Source organism: Opisthorchis viverrini (assembly GCF_000715545.1).
Source record: "Opisthorchis viverrini unplaced genomic scaffold opera_v5_39, whole genome shotgun sequence".
Lineage (NCBI taxonomy): Eukaryota > Metazoa > Platyhelminthes > Trematoda > Opisthorchiida > Opisthorchiidae > Opisthorchis > Opisthorchis viverrini.
Genome location: NW_008751696.1, coordinates 1,924,939 through 1,952,652, shown reverse-complemented (window position 1 = coordinate 1,952,652; position 27,714 = coordinate 1,924,939). Strand labels below are relative to the sequence as shown.

Here is a 27,714-nt window from a genome sequence, read left to right as displayed (position 1 = left end):
CAGCCTAAGTCAGAATATTCCGTGGCAAGGGAAATTCTCGAAATAAGCCACTTAAAACAATAGGCCAGATCTACAGAAGCACACATGTTTCATGCGTTTCAAGATTTGTGTGTCACCATTAAACAGCTTCAGATCACAGTGGGACATATTCTTGGTTAAAGGGGGAAAGAGATTATATATCCCGCTATCGGCAAACGATTTAGTGCTTTAGTTAATGACTGTAATCATCAGGTTGCTGATGATTACAGCCCCTACTTGGGGCCGAAGATCGACCGGCATGGTCTGAATCGATGCAACGTTGCAACTTTATCGAGTATTCACAGTAGATCAGAAATCTGCTTACCAGGATCAGTCATCAAGGTACAAAACTCCCGAATTGCACTCATTTACTCACCAATTTTAATTTACGGGAGTCTCAGGTGAATGCAGACTAATACCTCGTTTGTAATACGCACCAACTGTAGCATATTTTCTTGATGGAACATGAGGTTGCTGAAAACTCTTTAACGGATAACCACCGGTGTCGCCCTTCTTAGATCTACCATTACAGCTCGGCGCAGCTGAAGCCAAAACGCATCCTTACATTACTGCCTGTACCCACAGCAGCAAATCCACGTTAGTGGAAAGCTTGCAGCCGTGTTTAACAAAGCGGAAACTATCAGCATGCATGCTCAAATTGCCGGAATAGCGCGTTTAATGTGACTGGCTGTGGGACCGTGGATTAGATGCAGGATGCTTTGTCTTCGCTAAAACAACCCCTCTAGCTGTCAGTGCAAAAACAAGATAATAATAATAATAATAATAATAATAGTTCAGCGTTAACACCCTTCCGGTGCCTAGCTGCCATGCCACATGAAGGAGGCACGAGGGCTGAGATACTGCTAAGTTGCCCGCGCCTAGACAGTGGAAGCCGAAAGGCAGAGGTCGGGTTCGAACCACGGACCTTCCGGTCAGTAAATTCGAGCTCTGACCACTTGATACATCTCGCTCCCTAACAATAAGATAGCCGCACGATCACACTTAAAGAACTTCCAGAATGATAGTTGGGAAAAATGGGACAGAGTACTTCGTTAAGTCCATTCGCACGCCACTGAGATGTAAAAGTACAAACGTCATACAGGGGACGTTGTCTGTTGGCGAGATGACTTTGGATTCGTCCATCATCGCATGCCCCTCCAATGGAGAGGGAGTTTTTATCTTTAAATAGCCACTCAACTGCCAATTCGTGCTGTATGTAAGCAAATGACTTCCTTCCACTTGAAGTATAAATCCATCATCTGCAGTCTGCGATACATGTGCTCGGCTGGTGACCGTTTAGCTAGAATAGCGCATGTTAGCTGCATGGGAGCTCGGGAAATCGCCCTATTTGACCTAGTTAAAGCTCTCAAGGGCCATGTGGACTGTCTTCAGAAGAGCCTCATAGCATGCCAGTTTCGGTTGAACTTGTCACAGGCTATTTGTGTGCATTCATCTTGTAATGTAGAGCAAACTATTCATTCGTTCTGACAACCTTAACAGATTTTCTTGTAATTCACTTAACACGCAGCACCCTCAAGCAGGCAAGTATTATTCGGAACCCTACCAGGTGTGGAAAAATTTCCATGAATGTGGATCAATCGACAGAGTGGAACGATTTCTTCATCGAAATTCCCGCATTCATTTCAGCTATCGGGCAGTCGGACTTCGTCATTGATGCAGAAACACTTAGAATGGTTTTGGAATACCTCAAGATTTACTTCAATCTTGTGTTTGCATACGGATTTACAGAGTAAACGCCGTTTCACGCCAGCGAATCAAATCGTAATGTAAATTGTGCTTATATCGTCGGTTTGCTGGAATTATGCTTTTTTCTAGATTGCATTTCCTGCACATTCAGCCCTGGGGCTAAGCACAACACCCACGAGCCGTTGTATCAGCATCACAAGACGCCCGAATAGTAATAGAAAATGTCTGCGTATGTCCCTAGCGGTATGAGGTGTATGGCTAAAATGAGGTCTTGTATGCGTATTTTTGAAGCTCAACATACACAGGTCAAAAAGGGAGGCAAGTTCTGCGCCAGAGCTACCTGTGGGACAATTTGACAGTGAGTATGAACGCTGAAAGTAGCAATCTATAATATATAATTTGGAATTATCAATGATTCATTTTGGTTTATTTTACTGGACAGAAACTTAGATATCAAGCAGCGGTTAGATGATTTATAGCTAAATGAATCAGACGGATGTGCGTGAGGAACTTGTGGGAAGGAGTCAATAAATGGACATGTGAGGGCGAACTGAAGTTCCTGGTTGTCCGGGCGAAAGAACGGGGTTTGGTCCAGGTGTCCCACCTTGAGCCTTTGACTCAAAAGTCTGGCACACAGTGCAGTGGGAGAATGTAGGGTTTTGTTCGGAGACCCCCGCCAGTAGCCTTTGATTCAAAAGATTGAACCGCAAGGTAGCGCTTGTTGAAGTTTTCTCAAAGGGACTTTTCTCGGAACCAAGGAGTAATTTGACCCAATTTGTAGGCTGGCCGAGGACGCAGGACCTAATGCATTACTGTATGAATTTCAATGCGTTTGCGCGCAGCATGTGTCCTTTGAGCAAAACCAGACTCTGGTTTTAAAGGCATTTCACCGTGCTGAATAATGCAGTGGTGATCACGGTCAACCGTTGGGTGATCGAACTGCGGATCTAAAGGCTGGTCTTTACTAACCCATCCTTTCTCGGAGAACAGAAGCATAGCTGCTTCCATAAATATGGAAGTGCTTGACCTCCGAAGGAAACGCCTTATTTTCTTCACATTCCCATCGCAAGGGACAATACGACTTTATCTCCATACCACCTCGTAATATGACTTGTCGCAGTACGCGAACTCGTTTTTTTCCCTTAGCCTGTTCCCCGTTAGCATTCCTGACCTGAATAACACTCTAAGAACTGAGTTCCAGCCAGTACAGCATGCAGGGTTCTTGCGGTACTGGATTCTTCCCCCACCACAAGATGACACACAGCCTTTCAAAACACGGACCTTCCAGTTAGCATATCCGTGCCTTAGCCACTGAGCCATCCAGAGTTCCCAGCTCCTGGGGTTCGTTCATTTTTGTGGTAGCCACATTTTTAGTTCAGTGAGCGCGACCTACTTTGTCACCATAGTTTAATAGGAGTCTCCTCTGACCATTGAACACGTGGTACACGTACTTTTATGAAACTTTGTCTTTAGTCCTGTTCACCAATATGTAAACACTTCCAGTCAGTGATTCTGTGCCAGCTTGACTATGACAGAGCACTCCAAAAAGGCATACATATAAAAAAACCGACCTCTCACTTCATATGTCCAGTCACAAACGAGTTCCTATCCAAGGAATCGGGGACAGGATTGAGAATAAAGGGGGGAAATGACCTAAACTCAACTATTTAGACACCAACGGACACTCCAGAAGTTCCGTCAGGAGGAACGTGAATAGAAAGAGCTCCAGGCAGTAACCCCAACAACAAGAGCGAATAAGCAAATATCAGTCTCTCCTCACACCATGAACACATCAATTACCGGCAAGGTTACCACGAAACCAAGATTCTTCTGCTGTATTGAGGATAACAACAAGAGCAAATAAGCAAATATCAGTCTCTCCTCACATCATGAACAAATCAATTACCGGCAAGGTTACCATGAAACCAAGATTCTTCTGCTGTATTGAGGAATTGGGGTCATCCCCGAAGGGCATGATGTGCATGAGAACGCGAACAGTCATCAACATTATGCTGGACAGACTGGAAGAAAATATCTAACACGAATTGAGAGAACACAGAGCATCTATCAGAGGAAACGATACATGCTTCCTAATCAACATATTTCACTAGCAGGAGAAGCGTAAATAAGAGTTGGGAAAGTGGAAGTCTTAGTGTTTGGACATGTGGGAAAAGCATGCAGATTTCAGACAATGGACTTCGCAACATGCTCGATCAATCGACTCATAGGATTCGCTCTTATCTATCTACCACTACGAGTAAATGACCACCAGTTCAGCTTGTGTCTAGCTGCCATGCCACCCGACGGAAGCACGAGGGCTAGGATACCGCCAGGTTGCTTAGACAGGAACAGTCCAGATGCGGGGATTGGGTTCGAACTACAGTTCAGTCGGTAATTTCGCGCACCAACCACTGACCTCTCTCGAACTCAACTGGGACAATGGATATAATGGTGACATCAGACCAGGGAAGGACTAAACAAGGCGGAAGGCAAGCGAACGAAGTTCACGGTAGGGAACTTTGAAGTTAAGGTCCCAAGGTCATCCAAGTATCAGCCAACCAACAAACCGAGCGAAATGTTCAATTCATACACCAACGACAAACCAAGGCCGCCCCAAGACCATACGTAAACATGCAGGTTCATCCAATAGCACGTTGATGACAAGCATGCAGGATAAGTAGCACATGTCTACAGCAAAAATATCCGGCTCAGTCATCACATCAACAGCCATGAACACTGAAGGCTATTCATCGTTGTTACTAGTCCTCTATCTGCACAAGTTGCTAATTAAATCGCCACTGAACGGGTTAGTATATACATGTGATCTCAAGGGTAATTACGCTTGGAATCCAATTTACAAAAGCAACTATGGTGTGTGAACACCCAAAATGCCAAACTCAAAGAGGAATTTCAGGCACAAATGGTTACTATTTTCGTTATGGGTGTGGTAGAGTCCCCAGGTCTGTGTTAACGACCAACCAAGGTTGATCTATCGTCCGCATGAAACGAAAGTTCTTAAAGAATTATACCCTGGTAGATTGTGCGATTTCCAGTTTCAACAACAGATTCAATGTGTAGCCCTTCGTGACTGCTGACTAGGGTCTTTGAAACCATCTACCTCAGGTCGGACGTACTACGTTAGTTTTCATTCTAAACATGTGCACATCATCTCATCCTGATTTGTTGCTGTCTGTGATCGCAAGAGTCCACCAAAAAACAGTAAATGAACTCAAAACTTTATCAACCGGAACGCAATATGTTGTATCTCTTAACAGTAGAATAACCACACAGTCATTATATATGTGTTATATTTTTGATCGCGAGCTATTTTTCCTACAAGTTGCAAATATTTTTTTCGATCGGGAAACTGTTGTTTCCACTTGGAGTTTATGTGGACCAAATATTTCGTGCGCTGTTCGGCAGGCAAACAGACCGTGTTTCACTAGTTTTTGTAATGGCAGAACCAATCCGTTTGTTGTCGGTAGTTACCGTTGAATGACTTCACAAATTCGCAGATTAAAATACCGGATTGCCTAACCACGCCTAACCGGAACGTTGTAGTTTGCGATCAGCGCTACACCTTAAAGATCTCAATTAGGTTATATTATAAAAATTCGTCTTACTCTGATGTTCCTCATGATAAAACAAACATTTTTGAAGGACAACTGAGGAACACCATGAGATCCAGACCCTGGAGAACGTCTTGTTTTTGGAAAGGCAAGTCTTGTTGCAGTTGGTTTATTCCGTTTGAACTAGTTGCAGGAAAACATCTTCGGGTTACCGGAAGACTAACCAACCCCCACTATCAGCATTTGAGCTGTCCAAGTGGAAAGCTGAAGAGTGCAATCCGAAGCCAGTGTTGGACACAAGCACATGAATGGATCTTGCTGCACATAACGGAGGGTTTAACCATGGTTTAACCAAAAAGGTGACACCATCAATCGTATGGTTGAGTTGCGTCCGATCTATTCGAACTGATGTGAGTTGTCTGCTGCGACAATCTGCGTGTGGAAGCAGTACTGGATAACAATGGGACTAAGCTAGGCATAGAAAGTATCACGAGGGGAAGACGATGAGACCGAGGGCCAAATCGATGGCTCCTTGTTAAGGACAGAAACGCACTGGTTTTGAGAGAATACACAAGCATCAAAACTTGCGTCAGACCAGATCACGGGAATATGTCGCCACTCACAAATGCAGATGGAACCTCCACACTTCCAGAGGGAAACTCTTTTAACCACACGTAGGATTTTGGTTCACAGCACCATCATGAATAAACTGAATTTATTCAGATCGTTTTCTGTTCTTGAAACAATGGTTACTGATTACGGTGCTCGTCTTTCTGATGTTCAGAGATTTCTACGCAAATGCTAGATGGGTAATCGCTGACCTAAACGTCTTGCGTTAACCGTTTTGGAAGCAAGCACACTGGCTGATTTGTAGTGCGTAAATCTCAACTAATTGGTTCTGATTATGTAACATTACGGCTTTAGTTAATTAACCACGTGTCTGCGCGAAATCGTTGAAGCACCGGACTTGAAAAGCAGCACATTCATGCGAAACGGGCGCAATTTTTCACATGCATGTCTGTGGTAAATATGCCTACACATGTACAAATGTAGATTGATCGAACTAGTTGCAATACGCACTAGCAAAAAAACCACAAATTATGGGTCACCTTCAAACGAAAGTCTAGTTCTGACTAAGTTAATGTACGGTACAAGTTCTCCATTTTGGAGCAATTGAATACACTTCAAAATACTGTGTGCTTCGATCAAGGTCAGCAGGTGTTTTGGACGAAGACGCCTTCGGCAAGTTCTGGTCACATCTTAGAAATGCAAGCATCAGGACGGAAGTATACTGCGCAATCTAAGAGGCACTTGTAGGCTGAATGGCTCCGGCTGCCCGCTGGTGAACCTCGAGATTTCGAACACCAGGCGATGACATTATTGGGATCGGATCGTCACTGCTTGTTCAACACCCCAACAGTATGTACGCAGACATAGGTTAGACCACCGTTTATCCAGGACAAGCAAAGAGAGGGTTCAGTCATGGTGTCGGATGGTGCTTGTCTTGGCTGGCGTTGTTCTGCGGCACTGTCGGAGGTCAAATAACGAGCAATGTCAAAATGCTACGGAGATATCGCACAAAGTTCTGCTGTACGTTCGCTTGATGTTACACCACAGAGCTAGCCACTGTCTTTCTGGCCTCTGAAGTTCGTTCAGGTAGAGGTTACTGTTTTATCCTTTGGTAGAATTGTCTTTCCGTATTCCAGTGTATCATTCTACACAACACCAGGTAACAGAGCATACCGAAATCCTCTGACCACTTCATCTTTGAAGTCAAAGGATAACAGGCGTTTGTTTGTGAAGTTCAAACAAGTTCAAACACTACATAAAAAAGGAGTAAGAAACATTCGTGTGCGTAACATCTTGGATAAACAATCAACCGAAATGCCTTGATTTCGTGCGTTCCTGAAAAATAACATCTGCATTCCTCTATCAAACCTGAGGTGTGTACCCTTAAAATGTTCAATGCCAGATTTGGTGCACTTCTTACCGTTAGGGCCGAATGTATTACAAAACCAAGTCAAAACACTACTCGTTTTTTTATTAAAACGCAGTTTGAATGTCTCGACTACCATTGGGTGTTTTCCACTCAAAGCATTTCCAGTCAGACTCGGCTAACTGCTTCAAGGAGTTACTCGATTTTGTGTCTTTCAGAATAACTTGGTGGATGTGGAACAGTTGTACTTCGTACAATAGGACGTGGTGCTCATGAGAATATCGTGATCAGCTGTCCTGACAACAGTGTTTACTTGAGGACATGTTGAGGACTGCTGGTGCGAGCCATGAATAGCGCGATTTTTGCACAGCATGAATTAGCATAGCCGTAGTCAGTCGTTCGAATTCACGGACGTGCTCCACTGCACTATTTCAAAGGAGCTAAATATCGATGTGACGATCGAGAAAAATTACAAAGACACTTTCTAGTGACTGAGTTTGTGAAGATAGATGCAAATAAGTGATTAGCTACTAGTCCGTTCATGAGGGTCAAACGCCATCCCCGTCCTCTGATAACTTCTAACTGTACCCGCATGGTGTTGACAGGGCAGGACGTTTGACTGAGGAAGATGTCTGATGCTGTGCCTAACACGACCATGTTAGTCCATACGGAGAATGAAAAAAAACTGGAACTGACATTTGTAGCACTCTCGTTCAGCCAATCCTCTTCCTGTGTTTGAGTAATTATTCTAGTATTTCCACACCAAAGGGTGAGAGCACTGGACTCGAGTTTCGTTCTTATTAGAACAAAGCGTCACCATATCTTCTCCGTCATGCAGGGATATGAACCCCCAACATTTCACTTGCGAGGCCAACTGGGCCATAGGTGTCAGGCAAACGATTTATATCACCCATTTAGCTGTTCAGACGTGATAATTCAGGTGCATCAAGCGCGGTGCTTGGGTGGTGGTAACAAAATTATACTTCATGTCAGATACCTCAGTTCGAAGTCCGGTGGGATCGAAGAGCATGCACTACTCATGAGGTTTGATTTGGGCGAAAATCGAACCCAGTGTTTTCGCTTTTTGGGGTGGACTCACTGGATTAGCTGCGCCAAGACAGGAGTAGGACAGCTAAGAGAAAATGATGTGAATAGAAATGACTGAAAATATTCTGAATTCGCTAAATTAGTGCACGGAAGGCAATTCGACTCTTAGTGGGCCTCCTTCGCTGTTGAGCACCTAGTTCATTTTGACCACCCAGTAAATACATTTCAGCCTCTTAGTTAAACGCGACAAGTGGCATTCCTCGTTTCATGCTACTATTGTAACGGTGATACTACTGCTGGGGGGCATGTGAGTAGTATGTTTTCTCGTAAATCCGCTTCGTATCTCTTGAAAAGTGAGATCTGTTACGGAATTTGTAGAGTCGCTCTGTACATCCGCTTGAAATTGAGCAACAGTCAATGAATATCCAGGGAAGTTCAGGAAGACGCGTTCAAAGAGAAGATGGATATTCAATTTTGTGAACAAGATGCATATGAGAGTTTTGCTTCCCTGTCCAATAGTCTGCAACTGTTCTAGTTGGCATTTTCTAACAGATAACTCCGCATCGAAGGCCTTCTTCCTTTCACTATATCTGCAGGACAGGGTTTATTAAGCCCAAAAGGCCCTGACCATAACAACATCTAGTTGTGTATCTAAGGTCGATATTTTTCACCTTCATAGTTATCGCTTTGGCCTTTTGAAATGGCGACTTATTCGTCGATATACGATACCCATTGCTATCGAAGGCCTCTTCTTTTCACTATATCTGCGGGACAGGGTTTATTAATCCCAAAAGGCCCTGACCATAACAACATCTAGTTGTGTATCTAAGGTCGATATTTTTCACCTTCATAGTTATCGCTTTGGCCTTTTGAAATGGCGACTTATTCGTCGATATACGATACCCATTGCTGACTTGAATGCGCATACAACCAACAGGTTAAAGAACTCCAACTGAAGGCAGAATGAAAGGCGCCCTCACAACAAAACGCAAGGACCTCTCCCAGCACAAGAAGACGATCAACCAGTCAGGTTAACTCGACAAAACCATATCACAACACAATACAAACTAAGTACATGCTAATCATAACTAAAAAGTAAACTGCTAAAAACAGGAACCGCCCTGAGAACCATTCAAACTAATAGGAGGCGAACCACGACACAACACCAATCAGAGATAGACCAATCTGAACATAGAAAAAGGTATTCCTGAAGAATCTACCCAGGGCGTTAATCAAATGCTAGGAATATAAACCATAACACAAGACAAGTGGACATGAAAAAGTGGGACTGAAAAAAGTACGGGTTCCAATAAACCAGTCAAATCAAGTGAAAATTATGTAAATCCAAATAGATGAGGCTGACCCCACCCAAGGACCCCAATCGCGCAATGATGATGATGACAAAGCACTTGCATGCAAGACCAGTAAGCAGATCAACAGCAGCCACCTGATCAACAAACAGTAAGCGCGTTCGAGCCCCAAATAAGCCGATACGTTTCCTCACCATCAGTGCCTGTGACGCTCACCGGTAAATCTTGGAACTTTGTGCTGTTATGCTTTCGGTAGTCGATCAGCTCCAGCTTATGGTTCCAAGTGGCTTTTACCCTGACGTTTGGCTGCAGTTGAAAAACTTCCAGTTGCGATAATCACATCCCCTAGGAGAACAAGGAGGATGGGGGGTACAGCACTAGGTGGCATGCCAAGTGTTGGGGAAACTATAAATTTTTTATTACGCCCAATTTCGACGTTCTAGTTTACGTGGACCCGGCAACTTTTGAAGCCATGACTTTTTCGTGTCAAATTATATAATGTACAAAACAGTCTGAAGTCGTTAGTTAAATACCCGGATGTAAGTACAACCATGATGTAAGCTGATTTTCGATCTCGTCAAGAGTGCCTACGGTGGTGTGCCTGAAAAAAGGCAGGTTAACCCGAGAATTGAATCATAGTTTTGGTTTGTTAAATATCTTTATAAACTTTAATCCGAGGTGTGGCGCTTTCAACATAAGGACTTGACACAGATCGGAGTATTCAATGTGGTAGATGTGTGCAATTATTTCTTGATGTGAATGGTATCTTGACAGCTAGTTAAGGGATGACTGACTGCTAAATACCCCTTCCGCCTCACTGTCAATCACAATCCAACCGTGATATCTGCCCAGATTTCAGTGGACAGTGGATAGTTCCCAATTCACGACCGCTTTCTGGGAATGAAACAAGCGGTTAGATTTGATTTGTCCAACTTTTATACAGCGAGGTTCACTGATTCTTCTGATAGTGGTCATGCAACTTTGCGAACCCAAAGTAATCCGTTTTCTGTGCACAGCGCCCAGACAGTTTCTACATTCATCTTCTTCCGATTTGACAGAACGGATGTGTGACATAACTGTGTGAAATAATGCGTTCTCACTGGAAGAATGGGTTCTGATGTTGCGTTTGTAGTGCTACTGTGCCTCAATGATGTCGTTGGTAAATGAAATTCACGCAATCCGAGACATATATATCACTCAGATTCAAGCCAGTCAAGTCATCGATTTTTGTCTGGGTGAGAATGCGACAGAAAAGTCAGATTGGAGGAATTCACACCTCGAGGATAAGGTTTCTAACAACAGATGACTAGAATTCGGCTGTCTCACGACTAGTCAACCCGGTGTCAATTAACTGAAAGGTTCTACTTCTACTGACTATTGTCAGTAGCATATTCGAACATTTTTGATGAGAATTCCAAGTTTTTTTATAAATGGTAAGTGCACAATCCTTTAGCGTTCTTGATAAAATGATTTGAAATGTGAATATACACTCATTTGCAAACTACTTCGGTTTAGCCAAAGACTCACCTGGAACCCAGCTGAATATCTCTTTTGTGGTGTTTCCAGGCAACTGAATGTGTTTCATTACAAATATACATGTATCGCGATATCCCCGATATCGTAGCGACTAAAACACGAGGCGGCCTGGTGCAGCACATTCAGTTACCTGGTAAAATCACAAACGAGAGGTTCAACTGGGTTCCGGGTGAGTCTCTCGCAAAACCAAATTACTTTGCAAATGAGTGTATATTCGCTACTTTCGTGCAATTTGGTTTCAAGTAGAACATAAGGTTGACGTAAACCCGGGAAATGCGCCTACCTGATGAGCCCCAAGAAGGACGAAACCAGTCTTGGGCTGTCGACGGATTTTCAGCAACCTTATGAGTAGTACATCATAAAGATTTAAAATGCGCTTTAAGGTAGTTCTGCGAACAAGAAAAGGACTGTGTGTAACAGGTATTTGTCGTGAGTGTCCTTCGCAAAGATCTTTTTCTTTTGGCTGTAAACAACTGTCTAGCCGCTTTTCGAATATGATAATGACCCCCGCTAGACGTAACTCACTACTCACAAGATTGCTGAAATCTTTTCGACAGCCATCATTGGGGATGATCGGGCAGGCGAACCCACCGAATTTACGTCAAGCTCATCTACTATCTGAGCCCAAACTGGACAAATTTTGATGAATGCTAACATTTGCACACCAATTTGGTCTTGACTGAATACCCAACTTAATCCAGCTGAATCTCTCGTTTATAATGGTCCGCTTTAACTGAATGTACTGTCGAAGAATTCTCAACAACCTTATGAGAACGTGTTACGTCCATACAGCAGTGTATCGCGGTACCACGAACATCGTACCAAATGAAACATTAGGCGATATTCAGTTGGGGTGGAACTCCGGACCAATTTCTTTTCGTCTGTCACCAAAACAACCTAAATGCCAAGATTATTAAATTTCTGGACGTCCCATGGAATATTTAGTCAAGGAATTTAGTGTTAAACAGGATTAGGCAGTCCGTACGCGTGGGAGGCAACCCCAGAGCCGAGCAGCCGTTTGTCACCCGGCGATTCAGTGTTAAACTACGACACTGGAGTTGCGAGTTCGAATCAATCTAGAGACTTTCTAGATGCACGCTGCTAATAACACCTAATAGCGATGAAACAGCAGTACAGAGCTCCTTGGCTTCTTGGTATAGGCAGGTCTTACATACAAAAGGAAATCTTGATTTTACACTCATTTTCACAATACTCAGACAATTCGACCAAGGTGAAGCATACATGCTCAGTGTCCCGGCTTTGTTCAGAAATGGGAACACGCACTTCACCGATAAGAGTGTACATTCATTGATATTGTGAGTACAGGCCAGTAGTCACCCTGATGAACAGATTCACGCAAACTTCCCTGATCATGTACATAATAGGTCCCACAAATACTTGATCACAGGATCAAGAAATGAGCGGAAACCAGCAGTCGTGTTATCAGTTTACAACTGCCGGATTCATAACACATAAAACTGGGAAAAAGTCGTCAGATTCATTAATCACAAGAAGGTCTATGTTGGGAACGATAACAGGAAATCCAGTGAATAGCTGAATAGCACAACATCGATTCCAGGGAGTAAATAGGTGACACTCCGGGGTGGCTTGATGTCCCTGGGATGTGATTGACTTCATGCCTGCCCGATGTTTCGAATGGCAGCCCAGTGTATCGATCGAATGACCAGTCTGTCTAGACTTCCCTACCTAAGCCTACTAGATAACTATGTTTTTGAGTGATGATGTCAATGAACACAGCGATCGAAAGTCAGGCGAATCGAACGAGGTGACAAAGGATACTGCAATGGCTTCTAAAAAATTTCTTCCGGCGGCGTTCCTATGATGACCAACTGGACGCTTAGTTACTTTGCTATCCTGTTATTTGGCCGTTCCGTTGTTTTATGCCCTATTTCGCTTCGTGGAAAAACTAACCTACTCACTTCTTGAAATTGCATTAAACTAGCCTTTCTTTCAGTTCCGAATTGAGCCTAATACTTCGACAAATTTCCAAAATGTAAGCATTATTTGAACGCTCCTGATTAACCATGACCGTTTTACGTTGTGACCGTACCATCCACGGCATACCCAACCACGCTGTCCATCACGATGTGGAGCCTTCCTCATGTTGAACCCGCACGAACCGAACCGCCGAAGTAACATAACTTTGCCATCCGTCGGTTACTGGTTTCTCATAGGTTTTCCTGCATCCATGTTTACTATAAGACGAAATAGAGATGCCTGTCATTCCGGAGTCATGAAGAAACATGATGAAAAGCCAAAATTCTCTGATCAGTTTCACACGTTATATGAAGGAAAGTTAACACTTTGTTCTACATTCGGCAATATTAACAAGAGGAATGACAACGAACACAATGAGTTCAATCAGAAGATCATTCTTATTAGTACTTGACTTGACATCCAGGTATTCAGTCCCTCTCTACACACCACATGCCACTCCAGGTCTCATAAGACTAGTCCGGAGATGCTGTGAAAAAATGCACATGATATCCACTCTTCCAACTTTGCCGCTTTTGTCAGCGAACCTCAAATGAAAATACAGTAAGCGGTCATCCATCTTGCGGCAAGAGATTGTTTTGGGATTGGATATGTGACCGGTCCGAGGGTTTGTTCTATTTGCATTCACTCATATGCTGATAGCGGCACTGGAATTACCTTGTGAGTAACATGGACTTAAGTTTGAGCGAGTTTCGATGTGATGCGACAGGGTTGCAGGAGAATGCCATGGCAGCAATACAAGGCAACTTGACAGACAAGCTTTGGTTTGACCTCCCCCAAGGGCGTTACTACTTTGCAGGGACGTGTGTATCAGGCTAAAATACGGACTACTTTATTTTATGGGTATGAGGCGTGGCGCCTCAGAGCAGCGAAACTGAGCCATCTTCAAAACATCGCTAACCATTACCTTTCTCAGGCTGGTATCGACGGACCCTCAAAGAGGCAATTTGACGGCAAATGCTGGGTTTCGCAACGGAGACTTCTATCGAATAATGTGCCTAGGACAGTAGCTGGATTGCTCAGGCCATGTATTGTACATACCAAACCATTGTTTGGCGAAAAGACTGCCGTTTTCCGTGACCAAGTCGGAGTGGCGGAAGCAGAGAGTTAGCCGACCTTTGGCCTAACACGGGTGCATGAAGGATTGCGAAAAGTCTGGACGCTGTTGGTTGCTGTGTTTGTGTTGGAGCTACGGAACTTGCCTAACAGGGGTGCATGAAAGATTGCGAAAAGTCTGGACGCTGTTGGTGCGTCTCGCTTTCCAGGATCGGGACCGTGCGATCTTTACTGCGTCTGGTTAAAGAAACTGCACTGTATGGCTGCTAATCAATATCAGTGACGTTCATGTTATAAGTTTCTTTTCAGATTACGTGAATGGGGTGTCTGGAGGTTTGGAACCTCGGAATGATGGTGATTGGTTAGCAGTACTTCCCTTCCCAGTCTGATTTTGCTTTTCTTTCTTCACAATAGAACTTTCGAACAAATTGTGGTTTTACGGCAGCGAAGCACGAAAGCTGAAAATTGATGGTATATTGTTGGTGGAGCAGAACGTCATTTCTCTCATAAAACGTTTCGTCTATCTCAACGTTAGAAACTACGGTATTTGAACAAACTGAGGGAGCAGTGTGTAGTACTCGGCCTTCAATAAATCCCATGCAACGATGGTTTCTGGAAATCGCGGAATGACTGAATAAAGTAGTGTAAGGACGAATTTTCATGGGGATGCAGCTGTGATTGCTGAGTACAGCTTTAGTGACAAAACGATGAATGAACAGGATTTAACAGGGAGTCGTTCGACGGAATTTATAGTACAAAAGAAATAATATAACTAATAATCCTTCAGCCGACAGCATATCTGCCGTCACACTCGAAAACAGCACGAGTGCCGAAAGCATGCCTAATTGCTCAAGCCTAGACAAGAGCAGGCGAGATGCTGTGTTTGTGTTGGAGCTACGGAACTTTCGATCACTAGGTTCGTGGCTTTTCATTCAGAACAACATGAATGTTAGTCCTCAGCGCCACTAAAGAAAGCCCCTGGTTTGATTTGGACAATACGTAGGTCTGCATTGTATAGGTCCCTAGATCGACAGGCCAGTAATTGCTGAGTTACTAAATTAACAGGTGTGATTATCTATTATCCGCATGATTCCCAAGAGCTGTGATTGGTTCACGGTCGCCGATCTTCGGCGAATTGTCTCAAGCAGGTTCGAGTCTTCATTATTTCCGGCGGTAGGCCAGTGAGAATTGATGAGAGTGAAGTGAATTCAGCTGGAAATAGCTCCAGATGTTGACAAGTACAAACCTCTTTTACACGAGTCGTCTTTTTTCAGAAAATTTCATCGTATTCCCTCAATCGAAGTGGAGATTGAGTTTGAAATATGGCGGCCAATTGTGAAGGTTTTAGTGACTGGATTGAGGCGGCATATATGAGAGAGTTGTTGGCCTGTGAGGGAAGTATTCGAATGCTCTTATTTCGATTCCCATCTTACTGCGGCCAACTGCATAGGTGAAAATTAGTTGCTTTAACTCAAAATCATCCCTCTCGGAAAAGGGTGAATCTGAGGCTTTCAGACGTTGTAAAAGAGCTAGGGTACTCGTGATTTAAACAACAAAGCGGAACATTCTTGATTGCTGGAATGAGTCACACCTCCTCACTGCAACGAAAAACCGTGGCAAAACTGGTATAATTCACCAGAGTCTTCGAAAGTTTTTCTCAGGTCCACAAGAGCGCGACCCATGTGAAGCTATTCGTAGATAGCGGCATCCGATTCCGTCTGGCAACCGCTGGATCTCAGCGACCTGTGCCTTTTTCCTTCATGAGGAATGGTGAGATTTCTTGACGGCTAAACTACCTCCTTCGTGGTAGGATTAGTGATCAGAAAAACTCGGGTTCATTTAAAAAAGTCCGCCAAAATTAATGCACAATAGCTCACCCACTACGCTTAGAAAAATCTGTCCCACGCTATCAGCTAAATACACTCATTTGCAAACTAATTCGGTTTTTCGAGAGACTCGCCTGGAACCCAGCTGAATCTTTTGTTTGTGATGTTTCCAGACACTGATGTTTCCAGTCACGCGCTACTTTATCCAACGGTTTTAGGATTTTTATCTTCGGAAAGTGTGCTCAAAGATGAGTTGCGTTATTTGAGGAATTCGAACTGGGTGGCTTTTGATCAAACTAGAGCCCGTTAACCATGCCTTTGCGTGCCTGGCCTTTCTACCGGACCAAATTCTTCGCATGACTGAGATTTGTTTGGATCCGACATTTTCAATATAAAATTCGAATAGCTCACTCATTGTGCAGTGAATTCACCATGTCTGGCTCTGCATGCAAAGAGGAGACCAAGATTCCGACCACTGCCGGACTTTGCTCATTGAGTTATCAGTACTCTTATTACTGTTTACTAGAGCGAGGAGACAAAGGTGTCGCGAGTCAGCCAGGGGAACTGCAAAGCGTCCGTTTGGTCCCTATTACTAAACGGGATTTTACAAACTAATCGGAAATTTGACCTTAAGTCTGAATATCTGGCCTCTTCCCAAAGATATTCATTTTCGTTGTGACGGATTCGTTGTGATGGATAGATTAGAATTGATTGACAAACAGTTCCTCCAAAAAGGGAAAACCGACTGGGCCAGGAAAGACCGATCGCTGCCTGGAGGTGATTAGTGCTTGCTGTGCAAAAGATAGAAACACCCATTTGTATTCTTAGATGGATCCCTTGAAGGTTTAATTTCCGAAGTCTTGGAGTGTTGAGGGACAAATCATGATACCCTGACTGTCTCGCAACATAAAAACTAAAACCTGGGTCACATGATGATCACACAGGCCAGGGTGGCGGAACCACACTATACTATATTACTCAGGGTAAATTATGTGGATCAACCTACCACTTCCGTACACTGTGTGATCGCAGCCATCCTATGACCATGTTTGCCTTTAAAAGTGTGCCGAATAGGTGAAACAAGTGATTGCAAAACATCTACTGGCGACCGGGTAGGAACTCGAACCAACAAGGGCAAAGATACCGGATTTTCTGCTATTAAGCTCCACTGAGAGGCTGAGTAAGCTACGTGTAACACAACAGGATGTTGAACTGTTTTCAAACATGGAATTCTCACAGGTAACATCGTGAAGCAAATTTAGCTTCCTTCATGGAGGGGTAGTTAAACTAGCGAGGTTTAAGCTTAAACTAAGAAATAAATTCGCCGTTTCTCAGCATACTGTATTGTTTATCTGGATAAATCTTAGTTAATTAAACTAACTTACCACAACTTAAGATAAATTATCTCAAGCAATTTTGAAATGGAATGCAAATGATGCTAATTGTAATACTTGCTTTTTTTCGGTCACGTGTCTGTGCGCATTTGTTTTAGTCACCTACACCGGAAGTCACCGGAAGGCCCACTCAAACCTGCACTGACGATGTCACCTCGATTGGTGATNACGTTTGCAACCAAACGCCAAACTCGGAGAACAGACCAACAACCAAACAATCATTATTTTGGCGAAACACTGGGAGCGCAATAATGTTACCACCCCCACCCCAAAAAGGATCAAAGAAAAAACAATCCGCCAAATTTGAAAGCTGATTGTTTCTGCCACTGCTTGTACAGCTTTGTCATTTGATGGGGGAAACAGCTTAAACGGCGTATCATTTGTTTCGAAAGCGTTGTTGGAACCAAAATGTTTTCCGCCTACTAAAGCTCTACCTATTCGAACAACACAGCACAACACAACACAACATAAGACACACGTGTAAAGAAAACAAACAACATTAGGGAGAATGTTTCAGAGTAAATCCCGGTGATTGGTCCCCTTCCAGCTCATTAATTCAGTAGAATCGAAATTCGGATCTGAAAACACCACCCGAAGTGTTTGTTGAGAGCAAACGAATCTGATGCTGAGCGAAATTTCCATCTTTACAAATTCACATTTGAAATGCAACCTACGGTCGGAGTGTATGTCCAAAATTGTGACATTGTTTACTGAATTGGTGACATCAGGCCACGGGGACTGAAAATCAAACGCCATGATATTGAAAAATGAAAGATGCTGTCTAAATCTTAGTGGAGTGCGAATATTGTTCATACAGTAATCTGTACCGAACAGGCTAATGAGTCTTTGTTCTCAGTGGTTACGTTAGAACTTTTAGGGAGTACCGAGTGTTTTACGCGTGTGCATAAAACGACTTCGATGTGAAATCAAACATAGTGTTGGCAGCTCTCTAGCATCATAACCTAGCCATGATCTCCCCCTGAAGTGAATTCGTTACTTGGAAGGATGGATAACTTGTCTGGATCGCTGCAGCGCAGGGAATTATAGTCCAGCTGGAAAGTTGGCCGTTTAGTTATATGGTAGATGGGTGGTTACCATCTGTTTCGAGTGGACAACTGGTGCTCGTTTCTACCTTTATTGCCTTGCGGACAATTTATGCGGGAACCGGTAACTTCTCGTCTCCTCTCAGAAAGTACTTTCTAGAATAGCAGGTAGATAATCATCGAGAGGTTGAAGGAACATATAAAATAATGATCAGACACTCGAATGAAATATACGTGCAAACGCTACTTGGAACCAAGACTGTCGTGAGATTTGGAACACTTTGAAGCAGATGTGCGGCGCCTTTCCCAAGTATTTACCGCAAACCAGCGGCGTAAACAAGATTAATCGTGTATTCGTTAGTACAGCAAGCTCGTCCACTATATTTCGTGTCTACCGAGTATAGCCATACGGTCATTAAGACAAGTGATACAGTTTTCGGACAAATCGAACGACTTAAACCCGGCAAATCTACCGCTCCTGTGTGCATTATTGGCGGGAAAGCAACGTTAGTTGCGAACTACACCTGTTTGTATAACAATTTGGTTTTGACAGGTGACACACCTGGAACGTAACTGAATCTCTCGTTTATGATATTCTTCAGCTGCATGTGCTGCACCAGGCTGCCTCACATTTCAGTTGGTAGGATATTCAAGATATCGCGATACATCACTCATTCTGCTTACGAATTAGGTTTTGACGGAAGGTTCAACTGAATCCATCTGAATCTGTCATTCATAATGGGCGATACAAGTTGCAGGCTGTCGAAGAGTTTTCAACAACCTAATGAGTAGGCGTTTCTTGCCAGACTGACGACATGGTCAGGAGAGGTCTGGTAGGTTCCCAGGTCAGACACCAATTGCACTCGAGTGTGACGGTCTGTCTTTTAAATCTATCTCTCAACTCTTGATAGATAGACCTGGTTTGTACAAGGCACTTGATGACAGCTTAAAAAATTTGCTTTTTAAATGTTGCCCTCGATCAACATGTAGGCTATCCGACCACTACTTAAAGTCTAAGCTAAATACTAATTCGAAACAGTGTATGACAATGGTTCGTCTTCTGTGCGATTCACGGAAGGTCTTTTTGTGGGGAACTGCTACGGAGGGAAGTTCTTAGTCAGAGAAAACATTTTTCCCATTTGTGAAACGTTACATTCACTTAATTGATCAGTCCGAACTGCCTGCTTGCCACAAGGCAGTATTTTTCACTAACAACCTTTTGACACTTGGATAGTACCGGTTGCATACGATGGCAAACAGATCGATACAATGGTATAATTTCCCACACGTTCAGCCACGCGTTCCCACCTGCTCATCCTAATTTTATTCGTCCACAATCATAATTGCTCACCTGCATGGTAATCTGTGGACTGCATATTACTCGATTGAGATGGTCACACACGAGGTTACTCTTGAGCGTTGGAGATTCGATTCTAGCGGAAATTCGCGGTATCCAACCATTGCAATAGTGCGGAGATCATATGATTTCGCACGGAAATTGGCTAACGAACCTTTGATCGAAGGTTTGTAATTGATGGATTGTTAGGCTGGTGCTCGATGACACCAAAGAAGAGAAGATGCGTCAAACAGCCCTATCAACATGTCTAAATATTTGTTGACCTGTCCACTGGATTCATCAGTTGGCTTGTAAACATTTGGTGACCAAGAGACCAAACTTCGTCAGTGTGCGGTTGGATGATAGCGATAACGAGACACTTGGCATCATTAGTCCTTCGTCGCATTAGGGTGGCCCACAGCAAGAGGGATTCTGGCCTGATGGGGTTTGCGTTGACCATAGCTTCACACTCTGTCAGTGCTAGAACAACGTTGTATGCATAAACAATCCATAGCTCTACTACTCCTGGATTTCCAAAGTGCATTCGAAATGGTTAAGCGGTCTGTTCTCCTCAAAATACTTACCCAGCATGGAATATTCCGAGAGTTTGTGAAGGGGAGAAGGAGCTGATCAACGTCATCCCTCCCAGAAGCTGCATTCAAAGTGCATCGAAATGGTTAAGCGGTCTGTTCTCCTCAAAACACTTACCCAGCATGGAATATTCCGAGAGTTTGTGAAGGGGAGAAGGAGCTGATCAACGTCATCCCTCCCAGAAGCTGCATTGGTTAGGCCATGAATTGAGCACACCGGATCATTGTTTAGCAGAGAAAGTGCTCTTTTTCGTGTCCATTTCAGAGTGACGCAAGCATGGAGGTGGCCAGCCTCTGACCTGGTGTAGGGGTATGAAAGAGATCTCGAAAAGTCCGGGTGCTGCCGTTGCGAATCGCCTTCTGGGACTCCATTGTTCCTGGCTGGAGACAGTGCACGATGTTTTGTAATTGTCATCAGTTCCTCTCCAGATTGCCTGAATGAATCAGTATCCAGAGGTGTAGGGGCCTTTGACATTCGTCCATTTTCTCATTTACTTCTCTGTTCGAGTTCCATTCATTGAGATACAATAAAATATGAGTCCCCGTTGAGTATCTGAGACTGCGCCCCAATGGGTAAAGATTATGGGAATAAAACTAAGTTCTTCACGAAGCGCACATGTTCGCAAACTAAGCTGACTTTAACTGGAGAATAAGCTGCATACCAGCTGTATCCCTTGCTTATGGTAGTCTTCAAATGAATGTGCTCCACATAAGTCAGCTGAATTCCCATTCGAAATGTATCTGAGATATCGCAGTATACGCTCATGACTGAATATGCTACTCGTGAGGTTGTTGAAAGCTTTTCAACAGGTTACGACGGGATTTGGCCTTCTAGGTGTTTATCAGATTCTCACAACCGACAGACTAACTTGGGCATCCTATTTGAACTAAATTGGCCTGCAAATGACTGGATTTCGCGAACTGGGATAATATGGATTCATATATAAAATACACACTGTGGATCTTTTCCAGATAAACTCCATCAAAAAATTAACCCACGCCACCCAAAAAGATTAGATAAAAGAGGATATGTTCTTTTAGTTTTTATTGAAGAGTGTGAAATCGGGACATGTCATTAATAATTTGCATGAAAAGGTTCGTTGCCTCCAAACAAACTCACATAAACGCCGCATTGGCGCTTAATCTGCAACTTTTAGACCTTCCAAAGAGATTCGATGGTTTGTGTGTGAACTCCAGTCGTTGGATCCACAAAGTTTTCGGTATGATTAACCGTTTCATGAGTATAATTCATGTCAATCATCGTTTCAATTCCTTGATATGATGCCCACATATTGGGGATGATGACTGAGCTGAGAGCGGTGCAGGCCTGGATTGTGTTCATCAAAATGGCCACAGCTCGATCTGGCACTGCATACGTGAACACCTCTTTATTTTCCCGGCAGATCCCTCGAAAAATCCATTGCTGAGGAGGCACTTGCCCTGTGGGGCGTTTTTACGGCAAGATATTAGCGTTTCATCGATCATCTCGATGTGTAGAACTGTTGGAGTCTGCAAAAGCCACCAGGCGCAAACTTCGCCAAGAGAGTTCTTCCAGTCAACAGCAGCCGTGTGGTTAACAGATAATTCCACTGAGCGGAATTCGATTTTTGCCAAAATTTTGGACGAGCAATAAATGAATAGAATCACTATCCTAAACTCCATCCTAGACCGCTCCAGCCAAGTTTCCTTTCAAAGACCGATATCTTGCCGACACTGTCGGGCATTAAACCTCCACCTGTCAGAAACGGCTGAAAGTGCCATTTAGTGGCTATTGTTGCGAAACCGTTGCTGATGGATCACTCCGTGGCTTTGCAAAAAACCTATTGTCGTCTCCTTGACATGAAGGAGGGTTGAAAGCGTCAGAAAGTCCATTTGACGTCTGAACGGAGAAAATTATTGCACAAAATGAGCCTAGATGCGGATAGGAATTTGTTTTTATTAAAAAGAGGTAAAATTTGTTTTTATTAAAAATAGGTAAAGTTTGTGTGCGTACATTAAATTGGAGCTGACAAAAAGTGGCGAGGCTTAACTTTTCGTACATGAACTTTTTACATAAGTGGCGGAGCCTATTTGCAAAAGGTCTAACACTTTGAGGTTTCGAATTTTCTCAGAAGATTCGTGGGGTACGCACTGCTGGCGCTTCCGAATAAGCATGAAACCGTTCTGCAGTGCTTCTCGATTTTTTGCTATACATTTATTTCACTTGCAGTACGAAATCTCTGTTGACGCTTTTCTAAACCTCCCGATGCTATCAACGAACCCAATCTGGTGTTGTACGCGTCACCTTACAGGCTACATTCGTTCATTTCCATTCGTCACCGTGACACTTCGTCGTGCACTTTTGTCCCAACCCTTTTTACGTGTTCATTACGTGTCCAGCGCGCACCCTTGTTTTCGTCTCACTTGATCATGTGTGGTGGTCCGAATCGGGCTCAGGAGCCACAGGATTGAACTGTTAGTGGCCAGGACACGCTGCCGTTAAGACCCAATGTTACAAAACGCTAAAAACCGTCTCACTCGCATCTGTGGGAATAATTCTGCCAAAATTCAGCAACCACTTTTCCCGGAATTTTAACGGTTCACCGGTGCGTCTGGGCGTTCACTAGATATGATGATGAGCGTCAAAACCGGTTGATGCTCAAGCACGAAACACGCATGGGCAGGCACCCGAGCAGTTGGGCGAACAAATGCTCAAGTCTGGTTACCACGACAACAAATAGCCCGTTACTGGCTTAGAAACAACGACGTGCATGTATAGAAGAGTAGATGGGTTTTGGCAATGTCGATTGGGATGCAAAGGCGAGTGATACGGAAGGATGATAGAGGGGAGGATTATCGTAGCAACAGCTGGAAAGTCGCTGGTACAATTGACAAAAATGCCAAATGAGATGCGCACATTAGAGCTAGGCGGCCAGTGATTGGAGAGCGACCAATTCAAACTACAGCCTATCAGTTAGGAAGTCTCAGAAGTTCAGGTAATTTGTCATTAGTTCACTAGTGCCTTCAGTGAAAAAACTTACAGCTAATTTGAAAGGACGAAATATGTATCGATTTTCGGCAGGATTTATGTAAGAAGGTCGGTTGAATCAATAGAATGTACTACCTAATACGTCTGTCGGACCGACAGCAGAAAGTTAGCAGGCGCCAAATGAAATATTTGACAAGTCCAAGCTTTTAAACCATACTCCGGAATTCTCATGGTTTTTATTTTCAGTACAACAGACTCTCCGACGGGATTTTTTCTAAAGAATCATCAGGAAACTTTCTGAGATCTTTGATTACCTAGCTAGAAATGTGGAAAGTGTTAACTGCACTACGTTAATTCCCATCTGCATACAGCCACTCTGTGATAGTCAGCCCTCGGTAGGGAATAACACCCTCGTGAGAACATCTGAGGTATATTCTCACTTCAGTAGTCACAGTGGACGTCATGCTGAGAGTTCCATCATCAAGCAACTGGTGACAACACCTCATGGAGCACTCATTACTCTTCGGTGGCCACCGTTGGCCGGTGTTAGAAGCCGCATCACCTGTCGCTGTGTAGTGACTTTGAGGTAATCTATCAGTCCTTTCTTGGGGAAGACTCAAAAAGGACCCCAGTCGAGATAATCCTTACTTGGGGGTGGGATCAGAAAGCGAAGCCAGTGTGAAAGTCATATTATCCCGAACGAATCTGACCAATAACTGCTGTCGGCGCTCGGCGAAACGTCTTCATATTTGTTGTAGATGGTTGTGAGGGTTGTTGAAACTCACTCTGGTTTGGACGGTCCTTCCCCGTCCTGGCGCCACTATCCTGATTAGCGCACAGCAAAGAGGTAGAAAATGTTCCAAAGCCTAAGCCTGACTAAATGACGAATGATACTGTACCTACGAAGGCCACATTCAACAACCACACCGGCGAGACGGATCCGACAGACCGGTTAATCGGTCTGTTGCTCTGGTACCGGCCCGGTGGACAAGAGATAGTATTCGAGGCACAACTACTCACAACAGAACAGAACACACTGCAAATTAATGTGAACGGCATGTCAGTCCATCATGAAGAGGTAAACCCTTCAAGTCATCTGTCTATCTTAGTCCAAACAGGTGCAGCACTGTACTTCAATGTACTTGAGAGGAACGGTTCACAGGGCAAACCTTAGTAAACAGAATTTGGTAGCGGCTTAAGTTGGCCCGCTTCTTTAGCTTGGTTCACATATTGATTCGCTCAGTCTAACATTTGTTGACTGGACCACACCGGTCACTTCAGCTGACAATCATAGTCGATACATCCTTCTATAACCACCTACGACTCACAATTCTCTGAAATGCTCAGGTTGACTGGATGGTAACCAACAAATACTCTGGTGAAGCGGTTGAAGATAAACGTTGAAGGGATGGTAACCAACAGGTGTTACGTCGAGGTAAGCACTGACTCTTGGTGCTTTCTTTAAAACCTCGGAAAATTCCTCTGACAGAGAAACTAACCCCCCTTCTGTAGCGTCGCATCCCCAGAGGAGACTTCGGTAAAGAACAAAACGAGCGTTGGAGTTGCACTAAGTAAGATCGCCAGATTTTTTCCAGCCACCTCATTCGGCTTTCAACAAGATGTGATGAGAGGTGAAACGCAGTTCAACACAGAGTTTTCGGGGTAAGACCATTTAGAGAGATTCTTAATATGAAAGGTAACTCCAGGGTGCAAAACAATCTCATCTGTTGTCTCCTCGATATCGGTCCTCCTGATGCAACAAACTATTCATAAGATTCGTTTTAGAGGGCTTGGTAAACAATCGGTAGCTTTTATTTGGCCAACGTTTCGCTTTTGACACAAAAGCTTCATCGGGTTACAAGACAAACCGGGGACCAATCAGATTACCACACTATATCCATGTTGAGTGTCAATTAACGGCTCTTGTCGGTTAGCGTGGTTGTCAAAATCTTCCTTTGGTGGATTGGGGGAGTTTCAAATTAATTCTGGTCGGGTTTGGTTCGTTTATCTTCAGGATGCTTCAATTGATGATTCACCTCGGGTGCAACTGGTATATTTTCCTTGGTCTTTGTGGGGTTGTGAGTGCTCCGACAATTTAGTTGGGGGGGGGGGGGAGGGATGAGGTAAACTGGGAATTCAGATGATCACTACTCCTCATTCTTATGACCGCCCACCAACACGTGTCAGCTCGATTGATCCAAAGACGTTCTCCACACGCTTGCCAGTTCCACGCCTTCTATTCTGTAAACACTGGGATGCTTGGCGATTTCTACCGCCTAGCCATCAGTCTCAGTGAGGTGGACCGTAGTCCTCATCTCAAAAGCCCAACAATTTCTAAATCTTTCATAAAGGAAACTACTCACAAGGTTGCCAAGTAGATCATAAGGTTGACGGAGACCCGGAGATTGCGCCTACCTGATGAGTCCCAAGAAGGGCGAAACCGGTCTTGGGCTGTCGAAGAGTTTTCAGCAACCTTGTGAGTAGTTTCCTTTATGAAAATATACTGCGATATCTCGAATATCGTGCCAACTGAATCATGAGGCGGCCTGTGTGCAGCACAATCAGCTGGATGACGTCATAAACGAGAGATTCAATTGATTCTGTCGCGAAAACCAAATTTCTAAATCTATTTTATGCCGTGTCCAGTGCGTGTTCCACAATTGCCGAGTCTTTCGGTAACGCTTGATATTCATCCGCGTCTCTCGACGGCATGTCTATTTTCTACTATGCTCTCCGACTCTGGCGTAAAGCTCACTGGCCATCTGTCCTATATAGACCTTGGTGCAGTCGTTGCACTTAATTTTGTAGATACAGTCCCTGGTTCTGTTTGCCGGGAGGCGATCTTTCAGATGTACCAGTGCCAAGCGTAGAGTGCTTCCCCTCTGGAAAGCTACTCTTATGTTGGCCGTGTTTAGAATTCATCGAATGACCTCCGAAGTCCCTAGTTTAAAGGGAATAACGGCAGTCCCGATCCATTCCCTGTTGAGTTTGTTGAAAACTCGTCGACAACCCACTACCAGTTTTGCCCTTCTTGGATTCATCAGAAGGAAGCAGCTCCCGGGCTATCATCAACCTCGTTTTCCACTACAACATCAGATTGTACGCGAGTGGTGAAATACACTCATTCAGAAATAACATTCCTGTGTTAAAGAGAATGCACCGGCTACGGTACTCTTCAAGTGAATGCGCTGTCTACAATGTGCCTGATGTCTTGGTTGGCGTTATATATTCGACGTATCGTAGTTTATTTCCTTGAAAGAACACAACTCATACGGTCCATAGTCCTATTTTTCACTGTGATTAAGGGTTCCAACCAGCCGCCACCTTGAGTAATTTAGGCGCGCCAGAATAGGATGACCGAACAGGCGAACACGGTTACAGAACAATTTAGGCTTATTCGGTAAGGGAATGGGTTGGACTATTCAATTGGAGTTGAAGCTTTGATTAGACATTGGTGTCTTCTTACTCATCTTGTCACTTGATATCAGTCTAGCGGCGTCCACAGTAAATTGATCTATTCTCCATTCAAAGTTGACCAACCGGATGGCTGTAGTTCTGAGAGGCTACGCAAGGACTCATGGCTCTGTTTTTAGGCAAACCCAGTGATATATTGAATCACGTTCAGATTTGTCTGAATACGAAAGGAGTCAACTGGAATTTTACGTACGTCAGTAGTTTTAATACCTGTGAAGGAAATGTGTTTGACGATGTCAGTGCATAAAACTCAAAGGCCTGAACCACGTTTGCTCATTTGCTTCACTTATGGCGTAACTGAGGTATACCGCTGGGCCTGAAGAGTCGCGTGTACCAATCTACAGTGAGGGCTGTGTTGTTGTATGTTCACAAGACATGACCTCTGGGGAGAAATGATGTGAGGCGTCTTCAGGTTTTTGACCACCGACGCCTCAGGAAAGTTGCTAGTGTCGGATGGTGTCAACGAGCTCGTAAACAGGTAATTAGCAAATGAGTAGTCGGCTGTGCTGCAGGTACTTCAGTCGCGAAGAATACGCAGCGCCTTCGACTGCAGTCGCTCCGCCTTGTACCACACATGCAAAAACATCATCTACCGAGACAAGTCTTTTTCTCCTTACCTCCTTAAGAATGGTGCAAACCACGGGGTGGACAACGTATGACTTTACAGATGTGAAAGAAAAAATGAAGGGTTTAGACGCCGTTCGAATCCCGGGATGGGGTCCATGGGACTCCCTACGCTTGGCTGAAAACGTTGCGACTGATCGATGTCAGTGATGTTTCTGCTGTCAGGTTGTCTGACTGGGCACCTGTAGGTGTAGGCACTTCAGAAAGCTTGCGATGGGCTAGCACCAAGCCTGTCATTCATCCACTCTTCCTCTACTTTTCGTT

General features: G+C 44.0%; 1 protein-coding gene across 1 annotated transcript; it reads left to right on the top strand.

Moving 5' to 3' along the window:
• Positions 1–845: 845 nt before the first annotated feature.
• On the top strand, positions 846–10,671 carry T265_03002 (hypothetical protein; the record flags this gene model as incomplete). Its single annotated transcript, XM_009167381.1, has 5 exons — positions 846–949; positions 4,003–4,116; positions 6,980–7,106; positions 8,069–8,170; positions 10,531–10,671. 5 exons carry the CDS (start codon positions 846–848, stop codon positions 10,669–10,671), a joined length of 588 nt encoding a protein of 195 aa, XP_009165645.1.
• Between the last annotated feature and the right edge of the window lie 17,043 nt (positions 10,672–27,714).